Source organism: Bipolaris oryzae (assembly GCF_000523455.1).
Source record: "Bipolaris oryzae ATCC 44560 unplaced genomic scaffold scaffold_22, whole genome shotgun sequence".
Classification (NCBI taxonomy): Eukaryota; Fungi; Ascomycota; class Dothideomycetes; order Pleosporales; family Pleosporaceae; genus Bipolaris; species Bipolaris oryzae.
In genome coordinates this window covers 122,846-144,582 of record NW_006911298.1, presented here as the reverse complement: position 1 = coordinate 144,582, position 21,737 = coordinate 122,846, and the positions used below count along the sequence as shown (strand labels likewise).

The window sequence follows — 21,737 nt, the reverse complement described above, 5'->3', positions numbered from 1 at the left end:
CCTTTTACTGCTGAGCTGTACCACAGGATCGATCAAAACAAAGCCGGGGCGTCCTTTTCGACAGGGCGGGGCGAGTGGTGGGACCCCGCACATCCGAACAACTCTTTTTCGTCATACCATCGACAATCGACCGTTTACCATATACCGAGGGGGAAGTCTAGAGTTGGAGATGGAAGGACATGAAGGATAGACGAGGTAGAATTCTAGTTATCTTGGGCCGAAGAGGGACCTGCGCTAAATGCAAGTCTTGACCGGGTTGAGCAGCAAGTCCACTGGGGTGTTCGGGGAATCCGAATCTTTTGGGCCCTAGTATCCGTGGACCATACTCTGGGGATTCTGGGGTTTGGCCATGCGTCATACTCAGCCTATCATCCATAGCAATCCGATCAATGCGAACTCCTTCAGTCTGCCTTGTTAGGTGTACTTTCCATCTCCCCGCTCTTGCGCATGCATCGCCACAAATCAAGTTTTCTTTTCCCTTCCAACACACAAGCCCACGTGTTCTGCTGTGAGCCTCACCCAATCTCCGTGCCTTTTTGTGGCGGTCCGGTATCCAGGTACAAGAAGCAAAGGACGGGAGGACTGCATGTGCTCTGCTTCGCACGTGTTGCTGTGATTGGCAGACTGTTATCACGGCTGGCTCAGCATTAGACTGGAAGAGGCAGTTGCCGAGCCCTGTGCACGGCCACACCAAGATGTGCCAAGAAAGAGGTGTTGTGAAGTCAGCGGAGACGTCCGGGGAACATATAGTTATATAATAGCCTAGCTGAAGAAAAAAAAGGTTTCTGTTCTTCGTGCTCGCGCCCTCTCTTTCGTTTCCACAGTCAATTGTTTCGAGCCGAGTTGGCGAGGATGAAGTTCACTACCGCACCAGGCGCCTCTCTGGTTGCCCTCTCGGCCTTGTCTACACTTGCTCAGGCAGAGGATGTTTTGTACAGTAAGCGCATGGTGAAGCGTGGTCTTGATCAGGACGGAAACTACAACATCTGTAAGCACCAAAGCATACCTTGATCTACACACCTACTCACGTGACACAGCATTCTTCCACATCAATGACGTGCACGCCCATCTGGACGAGTTCAGCTCTTCAGGAACCGACTGCACCAGGCCCGAGCGAGGATGCTACGGAGGCTATGCCCGCGTCAAGCATGTGATTGAGGAGCAGCGTCCCAATGTCGAAGATAGCCTTTGGCTCAACGCCGGTGATGAATTCCAAGGTACCCTGTTTTACAGCTACTATGGTGGCGAGAAGATTGCCGAGGTGCTCAACGAGCTCGAATTCGACGCTATGACGCTTGGAAATCACGAGTTTGACGGTGGAGATGCTGAGCTGGGGGAGTTCCTTGTCAATCTCACGTTCCCCGTTGTCAGCGCCAATGTGCATTCACAAGATCCAAACGTCAACAAGACGGTCAAGCCCTGGACTATCTTTGAGGAGTATGATTTGGCAGTCATTGGAGTCACAGCACAAGAAACCGCCAGCTTGAGTAATGCTGATCCAACAACTGTCTTTTCTGATGTTGTCGAGGTAGGTTTCTACAATCTACAGCAATATCAAATGGCCAAAGACTAACAACCAAAACAGGCCGTCCAAGGTGCCATCGACCAAATCAAGAGCACCACCAATATCACCAGAATCGCAGCTCTCACCCACATCGGCTACGACAAGGACCAAGAACTCGCCAAAGCCACCACCGGCCTCCACCTCATCATCGGCGGCCACAGCCACACGCTCCTCGGTGACATGGAAAAGGCCGAAGGCAAGTACCCCACCATCGTCGACAACAAAGACGGCGACGAAGTCTTCATCGTAACCTCCTACCGCTGGGGCGAATACGTCGGCTACATCGACGTAACCTACGACCCCTCTGGCAAAATCCTCGCCTACCACGGCGCTCCCATCCACCTCACCAACACCACCGCTCAAGACTCCGCTCTGCAATCCGAAATCGAAGCCTGGCGCGGCCCCTTTGAAGAATTCGCCGCCCAAGTCCTCGGCACCACAAACGTCGAACTCGACCAGACAACCTGCCAGCGCCAAGAATGCCTCCTCGGAGACTTCATGGCAGACGCCATGCTATCGTACCGCAAAAACAACACCGACGACGTCGACTTTGCCCTCATCAACGCTGGCGGCATCCGCGCCACCATCGACACAGGCGACATCACGCGCGGCGAAGTCCTGACATCGTTCCCCTTTGGCAACTCCATTGTGCAACTCGCCGTAACGGGTAAATCCCTCTGGGAAGCCCTCGAAGGCATACTCACGGGCGTCAACGTCGGAAACGACCGTCCAGTCACGTCCTTTTTCCAAATCAGCACCGGCATCAAAGTCGAATACAACCCGGACAACGGAAACAACACCAAGCTCATCGCCGTAACCATCGCTGGCGAGCCCCTGAACAACGACACTACGTATCAGATGGTCACCCTGGATTTCATCGCAGGTGGTGGTGATAACTTCTTCGAGACGCAGACGGATTATGTGAGTTTGGACACGCAGGATGAGGTGTTGACGCGGTATATTCAGAGTCAGTCGCCCGTGGATATTGAGTTGGATGGACGGATTGAGAAGGTGGACAGGCAGAGGGAGGAGGGGGTTGGGGGTGGGAATGGGACGGCGACGAATGGGACGAGGCCTTCCCCCTCGGTGGGCACGTCACCACCGCAACAGACGCAGAATGCGGCGGCGAGGATGGGACAGGGTGCTTTGAGCGCGTTGGTCGTTGGGCTTGTTGCTGCTCTGTGTGTGGTTTGAGCGGGCGGCAGAGCTTTGGGGATATGAAGTAATGCTTAATGTTAAAAGAACAAAAAAGTTCAATTGCATGTCATGGTGAATATATATTTGATATATTTCAATTAAACTACAGAGTTTGTGTTTCAACCATATAAGTAAATGCACCCGCTAATACGACACATGTACGACCGGAATATAGCAGGTACTTGCAGAAAAGTAAAGTCCCTTCGGCTTTTGCCTTTATTTGATACGCATCTTACCCCAGATACACCTCACTTCTTTCCCTTTCCTGGAGCTTTTGCCTTGCCCTTACCCTTACCCTTTGGCTTGACATCCTCCTCATCCTCATCCTCGCTATCTTCATCCTTGGCCTTCTTCTTCGCCCCCTTTTTCGCCGCAGCCGGTTTCTTGGGCGCAGCCTTCTTCTTCGGCTGCTTGACGTATTTGTCCTTAGAAAGATCGATATCTTCGTCATCTTCATCCTTGATTTCCTCAATCACTTCGCCCTCGTCCGACTCTTCAATCGCTTCTTCCAAGTCCGGCTTCTCTTTGGCTTGTTTCTTTGGCGCTGTGACTGACGAAGCCTTCATGAATGGCAGAGGATGTGATTGCTGGTTGTATCTGATGGCGTGTTAGTCATGCAGTCAAAATCCACAGTATCATGTCCAGACTTACAGTCGGGTAAAGGTTGACTTGGCCTGAGAATCAATCTTGACCTTTTCTTGGTCCATGGGACCAACACCCAGCTCCATGATTGCATCAAAGTCATCCTTGGTGAGGTAGTAGCTGTCCATCAACTCGATAATCTCTGGGACTGCCTCCTTGCCCTCTTTTTGCAACTTCTGAACAAGGTCGGTCCAGAGCATTGGAATGTATTGCTGACGGATCTCGTGTCGATCACCAGAAGATCGTAGCCGCATATGAGCTTGGATCTCCTTGACCATTCGACTAAGCTTGTTGGCAGAACTGTTCTTGCCCAGCCACGATGTAAAGCGTGTCTGATTTCCAGCAGTGTTGCCAGCTACGAAGCTTGCTGGCCGCACAAAACTGAATACTGCATGTGTAGGCATTAGGCTCCATTGCTGCTGAGATCCGTGAATCATTCGATCGACCAGATCGCCATCACTAATGCTGTCCGCTGCCTGTGACACAAGCTCCAGGTTCTTGAGGTTCTTCTCCTTCCCAGAATAGCCTCCAGACAGGATAGGATTCGTGCCGAGATAGTTTTCCTGAAGCATCAGCGGGCTGAACTCATGGTCGTTGAAGTAGAGCTCAATCTTTTCATTGAGAGTGGCCTTGCTGCTCGCAGCAAACATGCCACCGCCAAGAATCTTTTGCGTGATGTCCCAGGGCTTCAAAACCACATGCTTCTCCCAGTTCTTCGACATGGCCTTACCCTTGTCAAAGTCCATGACTTCTTGGTCGATCTTGGCAGTGGATATCATGTTGACAACTTGACGGATATCGGAATGGCTGCCTTCGATAAGTGCATTGATAACTGGGGTAGGCATTTTGAGACCTTCACGGAACGCAATCGTCATGATACGTGATCGCACCTGGTCTACAGTCGGTCGTCGGAAGGGGAGGTCGAAGGTGACGTAATCGAATGGCTTCATCTTGGGCTGCCTCCGGTCGTTACAAATGAGGATCATGGGAACTTCCGTCTTCTTGCAAACAGCTGCGAGTGCACCAACACCACCTCGGTCACCTGCAGACATACCATCGACCTCGTCCATAATGAGAACGAGCTTCTTCTTAGAGTTCTCGACCTTCTTTCCATCTCCCGCAAAGTAGCCGTGGAGGGAGTTGGTACTGAGAACACCACGCAGACCGTCTTCGATAAGCTTCTTGCTTCGAGTATCACTGGCGTTCCTTTCAACAATGTCGTAACCTTCAAGCTTGGCGACGAGATGTGCAGCAGTAGTCTTACCAATACCAGGCGGTCCATGAATCATGACAGCACGGAATACTCCACTACCATCTTTACCGGCAAGCTTGAACCCTGTCTTGAGACTCTTCGGGAAAGCCTGCAGCCATCGTTGCAGCCTCTCGACTGATGCTTTGTTTCCGCATATATGAGCAAGTGACGTGGGTGCATACTTGGTTGTCCACAATCGAGAGTCGACTTCCGGACCTACGCTTTGAGCAGCAGCGGTGACAGCAGAGGCTGTCTTGTTTCCAGCTGCGGCAGCTGCGGCAGCTGCAGTCTTCAATTCTTTCTGACGCTTCTTTTCCTCTGCCTCGAGTTCTGCAGCCTGCTTCTCAATCTTCTCTTGCTCCTTGCGTTGCTTTTCTGCATGCACTGCCTGAGCTTTGCTGTCACCCTTGTTGCCCGCGGCTGTCAACTTTTCAATTAGCAGAGTCAGGCCATCCTCATCAATGGTCTTGATGTTCATGTCTCGGATCTTCTGCAACTTGCTGGGTCCAGCATCTTCACCCAAGACGACGTAATTGGTCTTCTTGCTCGGAGCGGTAGTCACTTTACCGCCGTGACGCTTGACCAGCTCCTGACTTTCAGTTCGACCCCATTTTTGCAACACACCAGTGAAGACGAAGTTCAGCCCAGCAAGGCAGGTATCTGAGCCTTGTGGCATATCAGCGGACGAGCCTTGTGCGGGTCCAGCATCGCCACGGGCTGCATTTGCTTGCCAGTTGAATTTCCCATTTGGGTCTTTAGGAGGAGGCGTTGGAGCGCGCACAGTAGGTATGCTGTCGTAAATGGCCTGAATGTCAGCACTATCTTCAACATCATCCTTCTTCGCCTTCTTCTTCGCTGGTGACTTTGCTGGGGCAGCCTTCTTCGCCTTAGGTTTTGCCGGCTTGTCCTCTTCGTCCTCATCTTCATCATGTTCTGGGGACTTGCGCTTCTTGCTGGCAGCCGATACTTTCTTCGATTTGGTCTTAGCAGCTTCTTCCTCATCAAAGTCTTCGTCGTCGTCACCATCCACATCCTTCATATCCACATCCTCGTCGTCGGGCTCAAATTCGTCCTCGTCTTCGTCCTCGTCTTTGACTGGCTTTTGTTGCTTTGCTGGAGCCTTTGGTGTCCCACGATGTGGCAGTTGTATGGGCACATCCTCGTCACTCTCTGAAGCCTCCTGGTAATCGTCCTTGCTCTTACCCTTGATGTCATCCCCAAAGATATCGTCCGCACCGTCGAGATCATCATCCGGAAACTCATCGTCGTCATCCCTCTCAGCGTATGATGTGACAGGTTTCTTCGCGCGTCCAGAAGTCTTGCCATTGGCTGCCTTCCCACTTGGCTTTGCAGCTGCCTTCTTTGGTGTTGTCTTTGGTGCCTCGGCTGCCTTCTTTTTTACAGGTTCTGTTCGCTTGGGCTTATTCGAGCTACCGAAAAATGCAGATGTGGTTGTTTCTTCGAGTTCAGGCTCTGGCGTTGGTTCACGTTTGGCTTTCTTAGCGGCTGGTTTCTTTGGTGACGCCTTTTTGGGCCTATGCAGCATCAGCATTTGACTTCACTGATAATACAGTGTCACACTTGACTCACTTCACCTCTTCTTCGTCATCATCAGAGTCTTCTACAACTCTGCTCGTACGGCCTTTTTTCTTAGGTGCCGCCTTCTTGGGTGCGGGCTCATCCTTTTGAGAACCCTGGCTAGACTTCGGGGGCCCACCACCAAAGAAGCTGCGAATATCGGCTGGCATTTTTGAATTGTAAGAGAAGAACACAGACCACTACTCTATCATTGGATTGCCGCGTTGATCAGCCAGATGGGTGTGAGTATAAAAAGTTTGGGGGGGAAGTTAGTGGCGGAGTTGGTTTTGGTGGGCGGCGCGCAACGGACGTGAGTCGACGCGACCACGCGCGGTCATTAGGCAATTACGCAGTTGGGGGCGCGGGCAAAGCCACACACAGGCACCTACAGGGCAGGCATCAGCCACATCTTGGCGCGGGACAGAACTTCAATGTTCCCAACTACACCACCGGCACCGCAACTCAACCCCCACCCACCGACAGAATAACCATGCCTCCACCAAGGATATCGCCCAGTCTACTATCTCAATTCAAGCAATTGACCCTCTCCGCAACCCGTCCCACACGTACGACGCCTAAACCTACCTTCCCAACCCCCCATTAACCCTCTCTCCAGTCCTTCAAAAGGCCTCTCTCCCAAAATGCCAATTCACCACACCCCCCGCAACTAGCATCAGCCTGCGCCTCTTCTCCTCCACCCCCTCCCACGCCTCCTATCTCGCCCCGAAAGCCGGTGAATCACGCAAATCACGAAAGGGACGCTGCCACGTCCCCACGGGCGGCAGCATGCGCGGCACCACCGTCGTCTGGGGCGACTACGGCCTGCGCATGCGCGACCACGACCGACGCATTTCCGCACACCAGCTCCGCATCGCCGAGGAGACCATCAAGAAGCGCCTGCGCGGCATGAAGTTCCGGCTGTACATGCGGGTCGCCGCCAACATCGGCGTGTACACATCGGGCAACGATGTGCGTATGGGAAAAGGCAAAGGAAGTTTTGACCGCTGGACGGCGAGGGTGGCGGTTAGCAAGATTATTTTTGAGATCAAGGGCGATTTGCATGAGCAGGTTGTCAAGGATGCGTTTAGGCTGGCGGGCAATAAGTTGCCCGGTCTGTACGAGTTTGTGAAGAAGGGGGATCCGCCGGTTATGGGGTTGACAAAGGTCGGGCTTAATGGGGTTACGGAGGCGGATTTGAAGAGGCCGAGGAGGAAGGAGCCGCTCGAGCAGACAGCGGCGAGGTTGCAGGAGGCGAGTGAGGTGGGAGTAAGCACCTCGCCACGGGCGGCGCTGTAGATGAAAAATGCGGTTGTATGATTATTGAAACGATTTTGTGGGCCGGGATACAAAAAAACTTAGTCACACAAGAGTGGTTAGGATTTTATTGGAATATTGTTGGATTTTTCTCATTCGGCTAGTCGATTGTTCAAAGAAAGGGAAAAAAAAGCAGTGGTACACACTGATATCCAAGGAAAGCCTCTTCAGCCCTAGCCCTCTTCAAACCCAGATTACAACACAAAACTCCGCTCTACCTTGACAGCCTTGAATACCAATCTAAGGTTTCGAACAAACTGACCAGGATATACATCTAATGCGACTTGGACAAAAGGAAAAAGAAAATCAAAAAAGAAATACATGCTCATAATCATCGCAATGAGAATATGTCATCCGCTTAGGTCTTGTACAGCGTGTCGAGGAAACCCTTTGCCAAGTCCTCGACAACACTCTTGTTGGGCAGGCTACCTGCAACACCGTACAGTGCCGCGGCATCACCCTTGACTGCACCCTTTGCTCCCTTGCCCTCGGCGATGCGTTTCCTCTCAGCTTCTCGGACCTCCTCGGTAACATCGATCAAATCGTTGATGAGCTTATCCGCGGCGGCAACAACGGGCAGAGTAACGGCAACGTGGATGGCAGGTGGGTTCTGCAGAGCGTTCAAGTGCCATCCCTTGGCCGACATGCCGTCGGCAATGTCATAAACGTCGAGTGTGTTTGAGAGGAAAGCTACGACGGAGACCATGGGGCGACCAATAATCTTGAGGTCGGATGATAGCTCGGGCTTTTCGCGGATGGCGGCCTCAATCTTCTTCATGCCGCCGACAATCTTGAGGCAAGAGTCGAGGTAACCATTTGCACCCTGCCTGACGAGACTTGCCCAGCATCCTGCAATCAGCGCACCGGGACGGGAGCCTGCAATGGATGGTGATGCGTATACACCACCGGACCAGTCTGGGATGATGAAGTATTGATATTTACGGTATACGTCAGAGCGGTAGAGCACAGTTGAGCTGCCCTTGGGTGCAAATCCGTACTTGTGCGTGTCGCAAGAGATGCTGGTAACGCCTTTGAGGCGGAAGTCAAAAGGTTCGTTATCGAAGCCGGCCTTGGCGAGCATAGGAACGAGCAGGGAACCGAGACAGCAGTCAACGTGTAGCGGAATCTTCTTCTTGTAGGCGAGCTTGCTCAATGCGGAGATATCGTCGATGATACCGTGGGGGAAGTTGGGCGCTGATCCGACCAGCAGGACTGTGTTGGGGTTGATCAAACGTGAGACGGATGGGATATGGACCCTGTAGCTTGGGGCCCTGCATTCCACAAGGTGCACCTTGATCTTGAAGTATTCGCAGGCCTTTCGGAAAGCGGTGTGTCCGGTCTCAGGAAGAATCATCTCAGGCTCCGTTACTCCGCGCTCCTTGTAAGCCTTGTTGCGTGCAGACAGGCAGGCCATGAGAATAGACTCGGTTCCTCCGGAAGTCGTAACACCTACGGCGTCATGGGGGGCATTAAAGAGAGAAAGAACCTAGCTGCTGTTAGTCATGTCATTGATTGGTGGCTGTAAGTCGGACATACCATGGCGACAATCTCAGCCTCCATCTTCCTTACACCAGGGAACACATCGGGATGGATGGGGTTCGACACGGTAAATTTGCCAAACGCTTCCGTCTGAAGTCGGATCAGGTCTTCTCCACCGTGGTATACCGCACCGCTGACGCGTCCATCCTCCCAGCGGGTATGGTCCATGTTGGCTAGCTCATCGAGTTTGGCGCGCACTTCGTCTTCGCTCCATCCCTCGGCTGGTAGGCTGGTCAGGCGCTGAACGCCAGGTCCGCTGGGTACGAGTTTGCGCTCCAAACCCATGATCGACTCGGAAACCTGCTCCTGGACTTTTTCGCGAACGCCGGGAAGTCGCAGAAAGACACCGTAGAGATAGCGACGAATGCTCACGTATGCGTCAGTGGCCGAGCCGAAGATGCCGCGACCTTTGAGCTGGTAGAAGGTGATGCGCGACCATCGTAGAACGAAGAAGAGGAAGACAATATTGCGCAAACTATTTGGAACGTTAAAAGAATTGGACTACAAGATTTTTCCTCAGAAGACTTACACATCAATGTTAAAGGCAATGAGCTGGCCGTTGGGTGAGTTCCTGCGCGCAATGAAGGTGTCGCGCAGGAGACTGATGGGTAGTTGCGATGAACCAGGCATTGTGTAGGATTGTTAGTGCTGAATTCTCAGTAGAGTGTGGACATTACAATGGCGGATTTGCGCCTTGCTTAAAGCTTGCCATGGAGGTGAGGTCACTTGGTTCACATGCCATGTCGGAGCGCCAAGGAAGCCGCTCCGAAAGTGCCCATCATAAGGGTCGGATCTCGGGTTCTGCGGGGTGTTTCCCCTTTGGGAAGGGGACTTGAGGGAGATCTTTCTTTTGCGGGGTAGCAATCACCAAGGGTCACCAGTTCCAATCTGTCATGGAGTCATTGATCTCATTTGCGCTTATTGGTGCTTATTTCTCGGACTATCTCTGCGCATGCCAACGGTAATGCGCTCCCATTGCAAATAACGGCATCAAAGCACCACACTCGATGCAATTGAATGAATCCCTGTCAGTCATACTACTCTCGTACTGCATCTCGCATGCGTCGGGAGCGGAAGTGTCGACCTCCTGAGAAGGCGTCGGCACGTCTTCGGAACCGAACGCTGCAGCATTATTGTCACTCGAGACGTCCATCTTGGGCGATAAGCCCGAGCCATCCCCTGTAATAATGTTTTGCACAGATTCCATAACAGCGGCTGGCGGTTCCTCGACCCTCCACTGCCGTAGGATCTCGTCTTGATGCTTGAGCATTTTGCCAATGTCTCTTCCAACGCCGCCTTTTTCGCTCGCAGCATCAGCCATGTTGGTGGCAGCGACATTCAGCAAACTGAGGTTCCAACCACCCTTGTCGGGATGCAGTCGTCGAAACAGCGGAACAAGAGTCTCGCAAAGTAGCTTTTCAGTCACCGATGCAATGTCGTCTTTGAGGCTAAATACAAAGCTAGGCATGGGAGCAGACCTGGAGATGCGCGCAAAGGACCGGTTTCGACTGCCATCCGAGTTTTGAGGCGGGCGAGGTCGGGTGGATAGACGAATGGTTCTTGGGTGAGCCAGCCATCGCTTTGCGGTCTCTGGAGGGACTGGAGGTGCGTCTTGGTCTTGGTCCTCATCAAGCAGATCCATGTGCATCCTCTCAACCAGTCTCTTGGCAAGCACACGCAGCTCTTTGACTACCGCATCCAACGTGGTCAAACGCATATAACTATCTTCTATACTGATCTGCCGTGGAGTCTCGCGGGCCTGTTCGACTTTGGTTTCATCGCAGCCGTTGAGTAGACCCCATATTCTGGCACCGGTACCTTGAGGCACACCAGGACCATGCAATAGTCTGTCGAGCATCTCTGGGCCCATGCCTGGGTACATTCTCACATCACGCACAGAAACATGTTCTTGGGTGGCTCCGTATACCAAGCCGGTGTCGAAACTTGCTGGGCGCTGCAGCACCTGTGCGCGAAGCTTCTGGGCCGTTTTGAAGCCTATTCCGGGAAGTTTGCCCACTTCGTGCGCGTCAAGAAAACGTGTCACATTATCCAAAGTTTTACTGTCCCCGTTGGAAACGTAGGGTGGGACTAGGGTTGTTTGAGCGTTGGGCTTGTGCGTGTTACCGACAAGCTTTGACAGTAGCTTGTTTGTTGAAACACCAACAGTGGCAGTATAGCCCATGTGGGATTCGAGCCTCGTCCGCAAATGGTGCGCCAGATGGCTAGCGAGGGCCAATCGGAGAAGCAGTGGATCTGACAAAGTGGTTCCTATTGCACATTAGCGCCGTGGACAAACGGCTATGGCTGCACAACGGGCGGGGGACGATGTTGGTGGCAGGATGATGGGCAATGGTCACGAGTCTCAGTAGGCGCTCAACAGCCGCGAGCGTTTAAAAAAGAAAAGGCGAGCGTCAGCCTTGCAGTGTGGTTGCTCTCGCGAGCCACGCCGCCTGGCTTACCTAAGCCATCATTCACCGATTCGGGATACAAATGACCAGTCGGGCGCGTTGCATCGTAAGGGAAGCCGACTGTGGGGTCATGCTTGGCAAGACAGAAGAAGGCGTTGCTGAGGTCATTGACATTGAGGATGGACACGTTGTAGTCAATCATGTCGGTGACGTCCAAGAAGACCTAGGCATGTTTCAACACGGAGGTGGCCTTTGGGGAGCAAGGAAAAGGGCAGCGACTCAACCGACCTCGTCGAAACCCAACCTCTGGCAGCGTTTGTTCCAAGAAAAGGAAGACAAAAAGGCATAGAGTCGCTTGGAGGCATCACGAAAACGGGTCAAGTCTTCTCCGAGCACGATGACCAGATCCGGGCAGGCTTTTTGCGCGTCGTGAATCAGCTGCAGTTTGTGCAGACCCTGGCAAGGAAAGAGGGTCAATGACAGATGACTCGGGCATGTGGCGCAGAGGCAGACGCATCGAGACGTACTCGGGAGCGGGCCTCGTAATTGCAGGTGACGAGGATTTGCTTCTGCTGCACGGCCAGAGGGACAGACTTCAAGGCCGGGTTTTCGTGTTCAAAGACGCTTGCGTAGAAGCAGTCCTGTGGAGACGAAGAATACGGGCAGGGTTAGTGATTGCGCAACTACTTTGCCGCAGCGGGTAAGCAGAGACGCACGTAGTCCTGGAGGATACGAAAGACCAGGGCGTTAGCTGGGCGGCCGAGGCTGAGAGGCGGCGGTGGTGGAGGCCTTGGTGCTTACGAACAAAGTGGAGGATGATGGAGGTGGTCTGGCGCTGGGGGGTCTTTGTGCGAGGAGGACCAGGACTGGCGGCAGCGGGCTGGTGCATGGTGGAAGCGCCGGAAGTGGTACCGCAGAGGAGCAGGCAGGCAGGGCGTAAGTGTGTAAGTGAGGGAGCGAGGGAGCGGTAGTAGTGTCGATGGAATACCGATGGGTGCAGATGCAAATGCAGCACAGCAGCAGACAGAGGCAGCAGATGTCGCAGGGCAGGCCGGCAGCAGCAGCTGCGTGTTTCGGCGGGCTGCGTGTGCGGGGAGGCCGGCGAGTGGCCGGGCGTGGATGGGCGTGGATGGGCTTGATTGAGGCGCGTCAAGGCGGGCTGTGTGTGGACCAAACGGCCGTGTGCCAAGCCAGGCCGGTTGGATGCTGCGTCTTGGGCGGTTTTTTTGCCACGCTCCGCACTCTATCTTTGGACTGCGCTAGCCGGGGGGTGGTATTTTGGGACCTTGTCGCTGCAAAGCCCTCCCCCCAGCCAAGCGCTTCGTGTCCCAGCGCAAGAGCAAGTCGTAGCCGTCGTCAAGAAAGCCCTTGGACATGGGCGGGTCCATGGCGCTGGTTGGTGGCATCCTGTCCGCGGTTTAATACCCTCACCACCCCTCCGCCTACCCACCCACGCCAACGCCCACGCCCCCATTTCGTTTTTTTCTCATACAAGCCTGCCTGCCTGCCTGCTTGCCTGCTTGCCTGCTTGCTGCTATACCACCACCACCATCAGAAGCACTAGCAGTACCAAGTCCACCAGACCACCATCGCTGCCGCATCATCTGCCCGTCCGCTCCCCGCCAGCACGCCGGGCTGCACACATGATGCTCTCGACTATCCAACCGTCACACCCCTCCATGCCCAAGCCATATTCGCAATCATCTGCCATGTCCACCATGACCGCCTCGCTGCCTATAATACCCCCGCCACGCCAGCAACCCGCCCGCCCTAAGCTGTCCATCAACACCGAGCAACCTCGCATCCTAGGAAAGGGCGCCAGCCTCCGTCTCGACACTCTCAGTGCCGCCTCGCCTACTGTTCGCAACACTTACACAAACGCCTACGAGCGCCCCTCGACAGCCCCCACTCTGCAGCGCCCACAAAGACCCTCGCTGTCAATTGAGAGCGACCTGCCCGCTGCCGCAAACAGCGCCTCAACACCCAGCTCTGCATCCACCCTCTCGTCAACACTCACATCAGCCTCGGCCGACTCTGCCACCAGTGCGATACCCTACAAGCAGCCCCACAATCTCGTCTCCATCCTCTCAAACAGCCCCGCTCGCTCAATACTACCGCGCAAGATGGCCGCCAGCCGGCCCATGTTTCCTGCAGAGAAGCACGTCTGCTTCCGCACCCCCCTTGAGGAGGAGATCACCACGACCAGATATACATTGGCCCACTCTGACCTTGAGTCGTCCGTCTCTACCCTGTCCACCATCTCGTCCGTTGCCTCGTCCACCGACTCGGACGTGTCAGCCGCACACCATTCATTGATTGTCAACACTTCCAACACGTCTTCCACCACGAGCATATCGCCGCTCCAGTTGTCGCTCCAAAAATCCACCTCGACCTTTGCATCCGCCGAGAGCTCGCCGCGCTCAAAAGGCCCACGCGCTGGCGACAAGCGGGATTCTTCCTCGTCCGAAGACGAAAGCGACTCTTGTCCCCAGACCCCCATCGCTGGACGACGGAAGAGGACAAGAGACTGGCGCTGGACCCTCGGCCCCCTGCCATCATCTGACAAGTCGTCTACATCGTCAGCTAGCGAAGCCACCACAAGCGACGACAGCAGCTGATGACGACGCTCAAAGCCACAAATGATGAGTAACAAGACATGATGACGAGTGCAATAAGACAGAGATATACGAGTGTCACAAGACAGAGGAATACGACAGGCGGCGTTTACAAGCATTTTCGGCGTTGCCTTTTGTTGTTGTTGTCATTATTGTTGTTGCTTTTTTTGTCCCAAGATACCACTTGCATATATTGGTCCCCAGGGGGGATTCAATCTACTAGCATTGCATTTTCTTTTTCCACTATTACATATATACTACTACATAGATATTTTTCTAATACGCCATTTCCTTTGTATCTCCTTTCTCTCTATCACCTAGAGTAGAATCTGGATGGATTTCACACATACACACACACACACATACCACATTACAATATCACATACTGGACATGGAATCAGGATCTTGGAACACATCTGTCCGTGACGCGACCATCTGATTGAAGCACGCGCACATGGGGTGCTATATTGCCAAATCCGGTTGTGATCGATTGCACACACGCAAAAAAAGTGGGGGTCCTACGCAGCGCGTGCGCGCTCGAGCGAACACCGGGTTTGTTGATCCTTACCTACCGCGTAAGAACGTGCGCCCATTTGACACGTCGTTGTTCGTATCCTGAGATCCGGGAATCGGAAGCGGAAACACCTTCTATATTATTCTGCATGTTTTCTCCGGCTTGGCCAAGGAATATTCTGCGCCTCTTACTACTTTGTCATTGCTGACGCATACGTTGCATGTGGAGAGAGCGAAATGCACATCAAAAGGCAAAACTTCGGACACTTGAACAGAAACTATAATCTCAGCACGCGCAATGTGCAATGACATCATCACATGCTTGCGCCCACACCCCTACCGAGGATTTTCCCTTCGCGACACGAACTAATGGAAAGATCCGAACCTACCGGCGTCGAATTTGGAAACTTAACCAACCATTCAAAATGCATCAGATAAAAAAAGAGTGAGAGAGAGAGGGGGGAACACGCAGACGCACTACGTATGCGTATACTAAAAGTATACTTACGGATGCAACAATACAAATTAATCCTCCCGAAATGCTCACTAAACTACGCAATCCCGCCACTTTACCGCCGCTCGTGCACCGCCGAACCAAACTACAACCACACCAACGTTCCAACGTTCCCCTTCTCCAAAGGGAAAATAGCACCAAGATCTGTAGTAACAGTACAAGTATTTGCAAACAGCACGCCGCTAAGCCCTAACAACTAAGCCTGCAAATTCCCGCCCCACCCCACTCCCATCCCAGAACAAGAATCAATCCAACACATACGCAAACAGTAAGACATGTGAAACAGCTCCTCCTCCTCCTTCTCCTCCTCAACAACAACAAAACCCTTGTTCGTTTCTCGTTTCCCCCAGGGGAATGGGGGGTGGGGTTTAATTTGACAGAGTTTGGCAAAAATGGGGAACATCTCAGACAAAAAAGTCTCTCTTTCCGGATGTTTCCTAGTGACTGGAAAAATTGGGAATTGGGGGAAAGTAACAAGGGAACTTGGTTTTGCAACGGATTTTTGCAAATCTCTCTTGTTACGTTGGATAAGGTGAGATGGGGGGATGAAACGTTGAGCGCCGTTCGGCAGGGGGTGTTGGGAGTCGGACCGTGGAGAGAGAGAGGGAACGCAGAACGTGTGTCTGTGCGGGTTGAAGGTGGGCGGGGGGTGTCGGGATTGGGGATTGGGAAATAGTTTGGATGGAAGGCGGGGCGAGGTGAGGCGAGGCGAGGGGGGTTTGCATTTCATTTTATTTCAATTTTTTCTTCACTTTTTTATTCTGAGTTCGCAATATATATATATATATATATATCTCAAGGGGAAGGGAGTGGGAGGGTTTGGATGGATGCATAAGTTCTGGGTGTCATCTCGCAGCAGCGACAAATGCAGTTGTACGTGAGAGAGAGACATTCGTATCAATCTCACCCACCAAGCTAAGCTAAGAGCAAAGGAAAATCAAAAAAAAAATCAAAAATCAGAGTTACAGGTACTTGGGTAGTTGCACATAATCTAATCGATACACCTCCCTTATCCTCCTTATCCTTCACAAGCACCAACCAACCAACCACCAAAAGCCCAGACCACCCGTCCACCAAAACTCTAACTACACACTCCTAGCTCTTCCCCCCTCTCTTTCCCACGTGGCCGCCCCAACCACCCAACCACCCTAGCTTTTTTTTCTTCCCCCCTTACCATCTAGCCCCCAAGCCCCAAGTGCAAGCGCTCAAGCCAACGGGGGGGGGGGGCGGGAAACCACCAAATCAAACCACACACCCCACCTCGCCCTCCTCCTCCTCTTCCTCTCAACAAAAAAACAAAACATGTTCTAAAGAAAATAAGTTTCCCGTCGATCGCTATTTTGTTAATTTCAGGAGCCAATGCGTGTGTGTGCGTATGCGCGTATGTGCATATGTACGTGCGTGCATCCGTGCATCCGTGCGTTGCGTGAACGGGTATATCAAAAGGTTATTAAGATTGGGCAAGGAAGGAAGGAGGGGAGTAAGTTAGTTGTATGGGTTGGGAGATGTGTAAGGAGGAGGAGGAGGAGGAAGAGGAGGAGGAGGTGGTGGTGGTTGGGAGATTAAAGGTGTAAACTATTCGAGTTCAATCACAGATGCAAAGGGAAACTTAGATGCGAGAGTTTTTTTTTAGAGTTTTTTTTTAGTGGGTGGCGGTGGGAGAGGGTAAGTACTACGGTGGGAATACGGCGAAATGAAAGACGGGAGGAGGGGTGGGGGGGGGATACTAGGAGGGTAGATGGTGCGGCTGGGGGGAGGGGGGGAAAGGGTGATTGGTAAGGTGTGAGTAAGTGGAGAGTTGAGGATAGTGGGTTTGGGGGGGTTCTCTGGGTGGAGATTTGGAAAGGGAAAAGGGGAGATTAAAAGGTGGTATTTTGGGCGTGCGGGTATTTCCGTTGGATGGTACTAGTGTTGAGTACTACGTACTTTAGTGGGAGTACTTAGGAACACGCTTGATAACTTGGCATACGTACGATGTGAGTATGGAGCTGTTTTGGAAAAAAAAAACAGAATTAAACAACGTCTATACTCATCCACAACTACCCCCATCCGTCTCCAACGGACCCTTCCCACTATGGCGAGAAAATTAAAAGCGATAACTAAAACAAAATAACCTATCCTCCCTCCATCTCATCCCGCCCAAAAAATAGAGTAGATAGAACCACACATCCCAACTCACTGCGTCTGCCCCCCAGCCGTAAAATCCCACCGTCTCGTCCCCATTGCCCACAGCATAGCTCCCACCGCCCCTCCAAACAACACAACCATAAACGCCACAAAAAACGCCCGATGCCTCTTCCTCCGCTTCTTTTTCTCCGTCTCATCTACAACAACCACCCCAGTTCCCCCCACCCTCCCCCTCTCCATCTTCCTCATCCTCTCCGCATTAGCCAAAACACTCTTCTCCACCTCCTCCTTTGACCGCTCACTTCGCTGCTGCCGCTTGACCTTCACCTCTGACGCCCTCCCCATGGGGTACTCGTGCGTAAAGCGTTTGGAATACAGCGCTTCGGGGCCTCCAAACACCGTGTCCGCGGTATCATTCGCACCAGACGTCCGTACAAGAGGGCGAGACGAACGGTTCCGAGCGTAAGCAGCAGCGGCCTCTTGCTTTTCCTGGATGAATTTCTCGAAGCGCGAGTCGAGAGTGCCGTCGCGGGCCCATTGGGCTATCTCGTCGAGTTTAGCGGCGAGGTCCGAGGCGGAGAGGTGCTGGGTTAGGTCGAGGTAGGTTTGCAAGTCGATCTTCGAGACGTCGACGCCTTTGGAGCGGAGCTGGGCGGCGAGCGGCGACCAGGGGTTTTTGGCGTGGGGTGCGTCGCCGGATTTGTTGGTGGGGTTGGGGGCGAGCAGCCATGTTTGCGCTTGGTGGATGAAGTCGGCGAGTGAGATGTAGGCGAGGCGGATGCCGTGGCTGGCGTTGTTTTCATAGAGGACGAGGGCGTCGTAGCGGGCGGCGAGGCCTTGGGGGTACCAGTCTCCTTTTTCCAGACGCAGGGTTTCGGGCTTGCTGAGTGAGGTTAGGATTGCCATGAGTGCTTTGTCTTGTGCTGTGTAGACTGGCTGCGGAGTGTCTTGGGACGAGGTTGTGTAGCGGGAGGAAGATGGCTGCAGGTGCTCCTGTGGGTGTTCCTGTGAGTGCTCGAGTACGACTTGGATTCTGTCAATTATGCTGCGAGGTCCGAGTACTGGATTAGACAAAGAACATGTGTTAGCAGCAGCCTTCTTCCCAGTAATGTGGCCAAAAAAAAGGTTACGTACAGTAAGGAACGGCATCACTAATACGACCCAGCTTGAGTCCTTGATATTCGGCCACAACATCATAGTCAGGTCTCGTCTTTGGAGTCGGCACAACCAGACTCGTCACAAATCCCATCATCTTTGGGTTCTCGCGCCTAGCCGGGGAGAGCGTCGAGTACTCGTGCCGGTACCTTGAGAGAGACGAGCGAGGAGAATTCCAGCCTTCACCGTGCGGCCCAAGGTGATAGCCTGCGGGTGTAACCAACTTCCCGGGGTAATCAATAGGCGTATTGGCCATTGCTGGATGCGTGACATGATTGCCATCCCAAGGAGGAGTGCTCGCGTCTGCCGAGTCACCTGTGGTATCACCTGCTACTTTTAGATGTGCCGGCGGCGCCACCTGGGGATAATCGGCGGGAGATACATTCTAGTATCAGTGTCAATACAGCCTCCACATACAGAACAATTCATATACCTTTTCTCTGGGCCATGCCGTAGCATCAGTAATGGGAGGCGCCACAGAAGCCATTGATTGCAAATAGCGAGTCTGTGACTTGAGTGAAGAAGAAAGGTGTCTCAGGACATGAACAAGAATCACACACTTGGACTGGGAATGAGATAATACAACGTTTCACACTGGCTACGAGGAATCGAGGACAATGTATAAGTCTGGTGATCCCTGGTTGACACCGGCAACCAGGTTCGAGGCTGTAGTGCTGACATGTACTCGAGGTCTTGTCTTTGGGTGTACCAAGCAATATAGCTAACAGACGCAGCTAGAACACAATCATGCACGTAATTCCGCTCAACAGGGCCCTGGTACCAAAAATTGGAATCACACGCTCTTCGCTGACTCTTCGTTACTGGTGTTCGGCATTTGTGCTACTGATAAGTGATCTAGATGGTATCATGTATACCCCGTTGCTGGGAATCATGTTGTAATAGATATCGCTGAATACTGGCCTCAGCCATCGCTGCTCAGGGCTTTGGCATCTTCCACAGCGGCCCTCGCAATCTTTTTCAGAAGCGACTTGTAATCCGCCTCACGGAAAGCTTCCCATCGATCTAGGCCTTCACTGGTATCAATAGACAGAGTCTCATACCCCTGCTTGATTACAGCCTGTACTTCTTGTGGACTCAGATGTTTGCTACGTGATTTCCCCTTCTCTTCAAGTAGTGAATGATAGTGAGATGACACATTCACAAGTGTCTGCATCGAGTCGGATTGACCAGATAGACCAAAGGCATCTCTGAATTTGATGAGGACGTCGCCACTCTCAACTAGTTTGTAGAAGAGATCGTCGTATGCTGCAGAGTCGGGAAGGAAGTTTTCTCCACTGGAGAGGGCAAAAGCCAACAGATTGACCAGGAGATTGATCATGCTATTCGACTTGTAGTTTGATTTGATGTCGCTCTCGTACGTGGTGAGGAACCGGACAAATGATAGTAATGTTCTCCAAAGCTCCGACCAATGATACGTGATGCGGGCTTTTGTACGACTGAGATACGAGAGCAGCCGCAACAAAACGCCCAAGCATAGTCTTCGTATGTTAGCCAAGAAATGGTGCCAACAGCAAAGGACTTACATGTAAAAATCCACATCTAAACGTCTCCGTAGGTTATGACTGATGCCATCAGACATCATGTCTAATATGATAGCCGCAGGAACCCGCTCGCCTCTCACAATTGGAAGATACGGCTGTCGTTGGCGACACAGGCGCACTGAGAGCTTCGTCTCATCACTACACAAGCGCTTGCAGAGCGCCGGGTCCTCGACAAGTATTTGCAGGACGAACAGATTTAGGTACGTGTACATGGTGGCTCTGGTAGACCGATGTGCATGCTGGAACATGTACGAAGTCACAGAGAGGAACTCGCTAAAGGGTGACGATTGGTTCTTATTGCCCAGTCCGAAGGTAACCAGGTTGTAACAGAAGACCTTGTTGGCATTGGTAAAGTCAAAGGTAGAGAGGAGCACGCCAGCTTCTGGCCCTGGCCTGCAGGATTATCAGCAGTTGTTGGGTATATTACAGGCGTTTATGCTTACATTCCGGCAAAAAGCGATTTTGCTTCGTCCGGGGGTGGGGGCACGGGTGATGCAGGTCGAGAGTTTGGGGCAAGAGCACCCAAGCCGATATAGCTCAACGTCGAGCCCAGCGTCCAGCCCTCGGGCATGTCATCCTGAACGGCTACGTAGGCGTCGCGTAATTTTGTGCAAGTAGCGCCTAGACATGCTATCATGTCTTGTATAATAGCGTCGTTTACGAAGTCCTCTAGTCTCAGTCTGTAGGGATTCTGGAACTCGAACTTGTTGTAGTTTGCGAGCAGACCGAGAAGGTATAGGGCAGGCACAATGTCAGTGCTGTTGTCACAGTCGTGTGTATACTTGACTAGTGCGGGGAATAGGTCTCGGTGGGTGAAGTAGGAGGGGAGTGCTGTCTGGAAGCCCGCACCAGTCATGGCGAGAGCGCATCGAATCGCTTTTTGGCGCAGCGATACTAGTCGTGGTCAGCTTACTGTTATAGCTAACAGTGAGACAACATACTGTCTCGTCCATTGCGTATAGCAGTGTCCAGTGTAGCGACAAAGTCGGTCATGACGGCATCGGCATCGTTGAGACCAGCGAGGACAGAGATGATGTCGGAGCTTGGATTGGTGTACTTCTTAGCAAGGGCGGCGTCGAGGAAGACTGTCAAGGTCTAAGCGGTAAGCGCGTGCGGCCTGTGAATACGCATGTCGTAGGCGTACCTCGAGGGCAATGTCATCGGCCGGGGCTTTGGCCTGCTTTATGCGCAACATGGCCTGGCTAAAGAGTTGCTGCGAGTGGGCTTGCTGGTGCAGCATCTCGTCGGGTGCCATGGAAGCCAGGACACGCTTGAGGCCTGCTGGTTCTGGCTTGTGTAGGAAGAATTCCCGCCAGAAACCCTCCGAGGGCTCCACAAGCTCATCATCTGTTTGCTGTCATAGGTCAGCAGCGTGGTGTTGAGGCGCATTCGACACCAGCGCACCTTGAATAGGGTTTCGTAGAGGTGAACAATCTTGGGCTGGAAGATCTGGGGCCGCGAGACTTGGGTCAGCGGCGACGGCTCCATGACTGCTGGCGTAAATTGCTTCTACCGAACGGGCACAATCGTAGCATATATGTGCGTACGTATGTATAAGTGCTGGTGTCGCGTCGTGCAGGCTTGGGACACGGGGACCTAATTAGCGGGCCGTCGACGATCGATAGCCCCACCATATCGCACGTGTGAGATCAGATTGCATGTCAAGGCTGCTCTAACCCAGGTACGAATAGAAGCGCCTCGCACATAGGACGCTAGCATGCGTAGAGTACCTGTACCGGTGCCTTATCTGTTCCAAC

General features: G+C 52.8%; 8 protein-coding genes across 8 annotated transcripts; 3 read left to right on the top strand and 5 right to left on the bottom strand.

Annotated features, from left to right (window-relative positions):
* Positions 1-852: 852 nt before the first annotated feature.
* Positions 853-2,758, top strand: COCMIDRAFT_23706 (uncharacterized protein; the record flags this gene model as incomplete). Its single annotated transcript, XM_007686726.1, has 3 exons — positions 853-988; positions 1,038-1,528; positions 1,586-2,758. 3 exons carry the CDS (start codon positions 853-855, stop codon positions 2,756-2,758), a joined length of 1,800 nt encoding a protein of 599 aa, XP_007684916.1.
* Positions 2,759-3,009: 251 nt separating this feature from the next.
* COCMIDRAFT_87215 (uncharacterized protein) lies at positions 3,010-6,403 on the bottom strand (the record flags this gene model as incomplete). Its single annotated transcript, XM_007686785.1, has 3 exons — positions 3,010-3,358; positions 3,413-6,168; positions 6,281-6,403. 3 exons carry the CDS (start codon positions 6,401-6,403, stop codon positions 3,010-3,012), a joined length of 3,228 nt encoding a protein of 1,075 aa, XP_007684975.1.
* Positions 6,404-6,723: 320 nt separating this feature from the next.
* Positions 6,724-7,529, top strand: COCMIDRAFT_87194 (uncharacterized protein; the record flags this gene model as incomplete). Its single annotated transcript, XM_007686784.1, has 2 exons — positions 6,724-6,799; positions 6,850-7,529. The coding sequence occupies 2 exons, from the start codon at positions 6,724-6,726 to the stop codon at positions 7,527-7,529; spliced, it is 756 nt and encodes a 251-aa protein (XP_007684974.1).
* A 376-nt stretch (positions 7,530-7,905) lies between these two features.
* COCMIDRAFT_34016 (uncharacterized protein) lies at positions 7,906-9,716 on the bottom strand (the record flags this gene model as incomplete). Its single annotated transcript, XM_007686744.1, has 3 exons — positions 7,906-9,033; positions 9,084-9,561; positions 9,616-9,716. The coding sequence occupies 3 exons, from the start codon at positions 9,714-9,716 to the stop codon at positions 7,906-7,908; spliced, it is 1,707 nt and encodes a 568-aa protein (XP_007684934.1).
* A 310-nt stretch (positions 9,717-10,026) lies between these two features.
* Positions 10,027-12,383, bottom strand: COCMIDRAFT_87061 (uncharacterized protein; the record flags this gene model as incomplete). Its single annotated transcript, XM_007686783.1, has 5 exons — positions 10,027-11,339; positions 11,546-11,717; positions 11,783-11,950; positions 12,022-12,135; positions 12,300-12,383. The coding sequence occupies 5 exons, from the start codon at positions 12,381-12,383 to the stop codon at positions 10,027-10,029; spliced, it is 1,851 nt and encodes a 616-aa protein (XP_007684973.1).
* Positions 12,384-13,212: 829 nt separating this feature from the next.
* Positions 13,213-14,112, top strand: COCMIDRAFT_87108 (uncharacterized protein; the record flags this gene model as incomplete). Its single annotated transcript, XM_007686782.1, has 1 exon — positions 13,213-14,112. The coding sequence occupies one exon, from the start codon at positions 13,213-13,215 to the stop codon at positions 14,110-14,112; it is 900 nt and encodes a 299-aa protein (XP_007684972.1).
* Positions 14,113-17,311: 3,199 nt separating this feature from the next.
* On the bottom strand, positions 17,312-18,905 carry COCMIDRAFT_87222 (uncharacterized protein; the record flags this gene model as incomplete). The annotated part of the gene is made up of 3 exons (XM_007686781.1): positions 17,312-18,324; positions 18,398-18,803; positions 18,852-18,905. The coding sequence occupies 3 exons, from the start codon at positions 18,903-18,905 to the stop codon at positions 17,312-17,314; spliced, it is 1,473 nt and encodes a 490-aa protein (XP_007684971.1).
* Positions 18,906-19,340: 435 nt separating this feature from the next.
* COCMIDRAFT_34012 (uncharacterized protein) lies at positions 19,341-21,468 on the bottom strand (the record flags this gene model as incomplete). Its single annotated transcript, XM_007686743.1, has 6 exons — positions 19,341-19,917; positions 19,963-20,373; positions 20,424-20,874; positions 20,922-21,075; positions 21,125-21,334; positions 21,385-21,468. The coding sequence occupies 6 exons, from the start codon at positions 21,466-21,468 to the stop codon at positions 19,341-19,343; spliced, it is 1,887 nt and encodes a 628-aa protein (XP_007684933.1).
* Between the last annotated feature and the right edge of the window lie 269 nt (positions 21,469-21,737).